Below are 6797 nucleotides of genomic sequence, written 5' to 3' on the forward strand. Positions count from 1 at the left end.
CTAGGAGACATTTTTCTGGCAAATCCGAAATTCATTTTCTAGGCTCGCATACTTAGAAAGGCAAGGTGAGGAATTGGGTAGCTTTTAGCCTGGTTTCCCTGACGGCAAATTAACAGGTCAAAATGGTAAAATTTCACAGCAAGCAAATTGCACAGCACCAAAGAGACGTTAAAAACTTTTGACCTCTCTTCGGTGCTCACCCAAAAGTGACAAGTACTTGATATCTCTGAAAAAAGAGCTGTGCACAAATTGAGTTAAGTTAAGGCTTGACACCTTTTCCAATACATATTTTTCTTCCTAACCTCTAATGATTAACTAAGATGGGTCTTATCTTCTTTTTCTTTCTTTTCTAGCGCCTATCAAAATAATTGTCACTCCTAAACAAGTCACAACTCTACTATCTCCTAGCACTAAATATCACCAAAACATGAAAGCACTGCTAAACCTAAAAGGGTCATCTACATCAATCACTACCTACCTACTTAAATAAACACTATATATGATAAAAAGATCGATCAAGTTTCTTCATCGTAATCTTCGTCTTCTTCATCACCCGTTACCCTGTTTAAGTTGGCAAGATGTATCGGGTCAATAGCCATGTCCTTCATTTCCTCCATCGACCATCCGGGATATTCCGCGGCAGCGATTGACGACGCTTCCGACTCCACGTTCTCGTTCGGGTCAGCGTTCAAGTCAAAGTTCCGCACCGTTGCTTCGCCGTTTCCATCGCTAGCCACATTAATCGTCATCCTCATTGTAGGCCCTTCGTGATCTGCCTTCCAACACGGAACCTCGGGGCTGTGATCGTCATTTTCGCTGTGCTTTGACGGTGTGTCAAAATTGTCTTCGTCATTCTTATCGCCGAGATCTTGCCTCGTCACTTCTTTCTCCTTTTTTCGACCGCTCCCTCGTGGACGACCTCTGCCTCTGCCTCTTCCCCGTCCTCTGGCACCGCCAGCACTTTGCCCACCATCGTGCTACACATAGATTTTATGAAACAATATGTAAAAATGACTAATACATGTTGGAGAAATCAGAAATCTATTGATATTGTATGTCTTTCGCAAGCATACCGTTTTGCTCTTCTTCGAGTCGTCATCGCTAACATTGTCTTCGACATCAACAGCTTTCCTGGAATATTTTTTGAGTTAAAAATTTTAACGCATCATTTTCGTTGTGGGAAACTCGAATTTCGGCATCATTGCTATGATCATCGCCATCCGAACTCTAAAACACATTTTGGAGTAAAGTTTTAACTCCACTCAAACCCTAAAAAGCCACTCCAAAAAAGCGTTTCGAGGAATTGATGAACAGTATCGCTAAATGTAGCGCAACAGTGTTCATTACTGTATTCAATTTTATGAATATACGTTTACGGTCCTTTAAAAGTTTTATATTTCACAATTAGCCATAAAAATAAAAATAAGTCAGTTTAATATTTGCCCCCTAAAAATTATTTCACCATTTCAAAGGTTATTTCTTAAATTTTTTATGTTAACGTGTTTTAGGTGTTTGATTTATTTACACAAATTATTCAGAATAATTTAAAAGACAACGTATTAAAATAAATAATAAGAGAAAATAACTATGAGTTATGTAATTGAGAGACATACAAATGAGGGTTTGAAAATATATATGAGATAAAAAAAATATATATATATAAATATACAAAATATTCCTATAAAGTTTAAAACGAAGTTCGGTTAGAGATGAGTTCCTACTTGATTTGACATTTACTCTTAAATGGTGTTAAAAAAAAAGCTTTATGGCTGGAGATGCCTAAGAGAATAAAAATTTTAAGCCTTCGTATATACCTTTTTTTGGTAGCAGATCGATCCTCACTAGTGGGTTCCGAGCTACCTAACTCGGGGACCTTGCTAACAGTGTCCTTAAGGAAATCGAACACGTTGAAACTGTTTACACACTGTTTTCTGCAAATACAAAGCCGACACCGGCATTAAAAAAAAAAAAAAAAAAAAAAAAAAAAAAACACACACACATTATTTATATCCCAGTTGAGGAAGTAGTCACTAGTCACTCAGCATTTTGAACTTCACTTACAGATGCATAGAATTAATTGTCTTTGCTCCTCTCTGCAGGGTTATCTCGTATGTCTGGTCACACAGGTCTTGGAGAAAGAGTTCCAAAGCTTTGGCTGGAAAATGCATTTAAAGAAGACTCAGAGAGGAGTAAATTCGTATTACCAAACCTGTCGAAATAGCATACGAAATTGAATGAATATTCTTGAATTTTGCTTACAAACTAGAAGCGGCACAGCCTGAGCGATCTTCCCAACATCCTCATCTGTCTGCATGATCTTCTTGATTCGAGCCTGAAATATGACAGTAATGCAAGGGAGTCATATGCACTAGTAATCGCATAATGCAAATACAATAATATATATGAATATATAATGATTCTCGGAAACTAGAGTAAAATTGATAAGCGTGTGGACTTGAATATTCTTTAACATGAGGCAGCATATACTTTTTTCGCCGTAAAGTAATCAGCCAATATCAGCACGAGATTAAGGACAATTTACAAAGTCTACATTTTACATAATACTGAAGCAAATAATTAATATTTTAAAGGATGAGTGATCTATTCAAACAATGCTTATTGGCAGAGTATGAGTACATCAGCGATGGTGAAAGTCCCTCGACACGGGCAACAAGAATAACTCCATAAAAATATATGACCCGAGCTATTCTTGAAGCCAGTTCCCCAAGTAGACGAGTGGAAAATAAAATCTATACATGGCGTGTCTCCCAGTGCCGAGCAACAAATAATTTCTACCATTGACACGACATTTATCAGTTATTTTCATTTCAATTATTTATTTTATAATTTTTTATTATCTAATATTACCCTCTTTCAAATGGAAGCAATGCTATCTATCTAACTCACCAGATATGAGTAACCAACAATTTTTGATAAGAAAATGCAAGATAGCTCATCACAACACAAGCTATCTATAATTCACATATCATCTCACAGTATTTCTACTTATTTTTCAGGTTTCGTACTTATAGCCAAGAACCCGAGAAATTACAGAATGAGAGAGGTCAATTCAAGTTTAAAATGCTGATAAAGCCTACAAATTCCGCAGCAGGGAGCAAGAAATTTTCACTTAATTTTCAGTAAAATAAGTCATATAACATTCCAATTTTTTTTTTCTTTTACTTAATATTTAGGTTTCATAGTTCTAGCCATGAAGCCAAGAAATTACAACACGAGTGTGACACAAATTACAATCTACACGAACTGTAGAGTCTTATTGACTTATTAATATGGAAAAAAAAACAGTATAATCAGATTCAAATTTTCTAATTTGTAATGAAATAAAAATGAAAAACGTAAAAACGCAGATAAAAAGGACCAAACACCTTTTAGGTTGCACAGTAGACGATTTCGATAAATGATTAGAAAGAAGCCACTATTACTATTTCATTAAACAGCAAAAAAAAAAAGTACAACCATATTGAAAAAGAACATGTATAGGTTTGCCAAATAGATACTGACAGTTTTAGTTTAGAACCATGAAACCTCAACAACGCATAAACCCCACAAAAAACACAAAAAGAGGTATTTTTTTTCAAGTGCAATATGTTCTTCCTTTTCTTTTCTCTTTGTCTTTTGAGTCACCCAAAGAAGGCAAACAAAACACCTATCAATAATATTTATATATAATAGAAAACGAGTATTCACTTGACTTACGGCTGGAAAGCGAGTATCGAGCTTCTTCCTCATGTTTCCGAAGCTCCGACCATCAACAGAAAAGAGACTGTGAGTCTTCGAAGAAAAAGATAAAAGAAACCCTAAAATCCAAGTCTTCACTGACGAGAGTACTGAGAAACTCGCTGAAACATTAGTATTCTGTTTATAAAGGAAAGAGGGAAAAGAAACGAAAAAGGATTATTCGCTTGAGCCATATTTTCAGTTTTTCTTTTTCTTTTTCATTTATATTTACTTTTCTATTTTATTTTTTTATTTTATTAAACCGCTGGTCAAGAGCCGACCCACTTAGCTAAAGACGTGCCACGAGGCCACGACCATTAGGGACCATCTCTCTATCCGATGTTTTTTTTTAAAGGTCCAGATTAGATGGGAGCACACTTCTTCTCATGGACTGGATCACACGATAATTCCACGAGGACCTCGTCTACACAATCTTTATTTCATAACATGGATTATCTTTATATTCTTTTTCCCTATTTAATAACAAAAGTCGTCCTCAATATATATATATATATATATATATATATATATATATATATATATATACATACTTGGGGTGATAAAAAAAAACGTATTTTCACGGTTAATAGTCAATGGGTTAATTTAAATTTTGGTCGGTTAAAATTTATCGGTTGATTAATTTTAACTAGTGTTTTTATTAAAATTAATAAAACAGATTTGGATTATTATAATTGTTTTTTAATCGCACTTAATTGGATATATTTATTGAAATTACTTAATGTGTGATTAAGATGGTTGTTCAACCAGTGAGTGAAACATCTTATTGAACAAATCTTATTGAACAACTGATTGTTTTTAGAAAAATTAATTCAATTAATAATCAAATAAGCAATCAACAAGAAAGCAATAAATGACACAAGAGATTTGATAACTATATTCGGTGATAAAGTACATTCTCAATGGGACTGATACGTCCGGTGCTGAAAAGATATCCACCATCTCACTAGCCAAAGGTACATGGTTTATGTTTGCACTCCTTCTCAAACAACTTCGTCTTTTCATTCTCCAATTGATGACAATTTGAGCTCCCCTACGATCAGAGACTCATTCTCCTTTTAGCTCAATCTTATCCTGAAGATTGTCAAAAACGTCAATGCAAAAAGACGCAATTACAAACTCTGCATAAATAAAAATACAACAATTGCAAGCATCAAGAACTAGTTGTCGATGAAGTTCTACTAGGCAAATAGATAAGTTCAAGGTACAAGGCGGCATGAATTTACCTAACAGAAAAATTGATTGACCTAATTCGACTCACAATGAGCTTTATAAGGTCAACCACTAAATCTCTCACGAATTTGTTTTTTCTCATTAACTAAATATCCGAGAATATCTCACCATTAAGAAAAAATGAAAACATGATATTTTCAGTTTTCTTCGCGCGGGAGAAGAGTGACTTTGAGTAACCTGGGTCTTGAAATTTTCTTGCAGCTTGTCTTAAACAACATAAACAAAATATTTTGCCAAACCAAACCATGCCATAGAGGATCCAACAAATTCTACTTGGCATTTTTAGCAAAACAAACAGAAACTACCCAGAGTGCTTCGAGCAAACAAGAGCAAGCAATTAGCATTCTAAATAGTGCAAGCATTCAGAAAGTTTTAAAGCATTGTTTAACTCTAGCAATTATGACAACAAAAAAAGCACTCAACCAAAAATATTCCCCCTTTTTTGCAGAAAAGGACAAGAAATGGAATATAAAAGTCTAGGTTGAGAGTAAAAAAAGCTGAATAGTACAGAAAGGAAATAAAAGCAAAGGAATTATTCAGGCAACGGGTCTTCAAGTCCTTCTTCTTCAACTTCTGGTCGTCGTCATCAACTGGGTACTTAATGTCATGCAAGAGTAGAGATAGGTTCCTTCTGGAAGCGGTGATCTTCTTGATCTCGGCAGTCTTCTCTCTGATCTCAGCATCAAGTTGTCTGATGATCTTCTCTTTTATGGCATCAGAGAAGTTCTAAGAAGTACCTGCACGAGAAGAAGATGATTGGCCATTTTCTTAATCACCTTGAGCAATTTTCTCCCATTCAATATCGTTCTTGTGCTTCTCAATGAAGAGCTTGGGGTTTTCTAGAAAGAGCATCGGGATCAACTTTCAAAATGGGAACTTGCATGATCACTAATTCATATATCAGAGAATGATAAACAGTTAGGTGATTGGTCTTCTCGGATGGACCTTAAGTAGCAATTTAATCAAAGATAATTCGACCAATATCCATTTTCTCTCGTTCCCATTGGCATAAAAGACATGTCCCATTGTTCACAACTCCCTATGCATACCAGTTCTGAATGAAAATGTTAAACAACATAGGGAACTTGGTTGACAAGTCTGTAGATGGCAAACTCAGATCATTCCAACAAGTTATGTGAATCGTATGAGCTATCTTGTCAAAATTAGACTCCTATGAAAGTTGTCTTATGAATCTGTTCCATAGAATGCATTGATGACACCTAGGGTAATGGACAACTCTTTTCCTCTGATCCTAAACACATTATAGTCTGAAATATTCTTGATACATATGGGCTCTAAGCATTGTTGCTTCCCCAACGAAATATTCTTTTGTATACTTACTGTGACAGTGCGCGCAATCAATTGGTTTTGGAATCAACCCTTAGGTGAGTGAACATTTGACCTTATTTCAGGAAGGCTGGATTCCATATTTGTTAATCACTTTCCGCTCATATCATATATCTCGAATTCTCAAGACATAAGTATTTAGTCATCTGCATGTAGCCATTAACGAATGTGTCAAAGAACCCAGTAATACAATCTAGAAGCTCGTGACCACTTCAAGATTTAGATCAAGTCTCACTGTGACCATCATAGCGGTCCCAATTAATGTCTCGTAACAGTGTTTAAACGACTCATCAACAACCAAAGTCTATTTGGGTCGTACACATACCAAATGTGTAGAATGCTTCCCCCAAGTTATCAACATTTCACTTGTGTTCCACATATGTTATTTTAGATTCAGCTATCCAAATATGGATCAATCAACAACCATGATTTAGCTCAGCGCTCGAATTTAGATGCCCAAC

General features: G+C 35.3%; 1 protein-coding gene across 1 annotated transcript; it reads right to left on the reverse strand.

Moving 5' to 3' along the window:
- Positions 1-203: 203 nt before the first annotated feature.
- LOC149380959 (uncharacterized) lies at positions 204-3924 on the reverse strand. Its single transcript, XM_089601736.1, has 6 exons — positions 3718-3924; positions 2260-2332; positions 2062-2155; positions 1815-1931; positions 1074-1131; positions 204-977 (listed from the first exon to the last, which is right to left on the reverse strand). Exons 1-6 carry the CDS (start codon positions 3748-3750, stop codon positions 516-518), a joined length of 837 nt encoding a protein of 278 aa, XP_089457862.1. The 5' UTR covers positions 3751-3924; the 3' UTR covers positions 204-515.
- Positions 3925-6797: the final 2873 nt, after the last annotated feature.

Source organism: Urtica dioica, chromosome 11, assembly GCF_054948205.1.
Source record: "Urtica dioica subsp. dioica isolate 48M chromosome 11, U.dioica_male_clone48M_v1_H2, whole genome shotgun sequence".
NCBI classification, from domain to species: domain Eukaryota; kingdom Viridiplantae; phylum Streptophyta; class Magnoliopsida; order Rosales; family Urticaceae; genus Urtica; species Urtica dioica.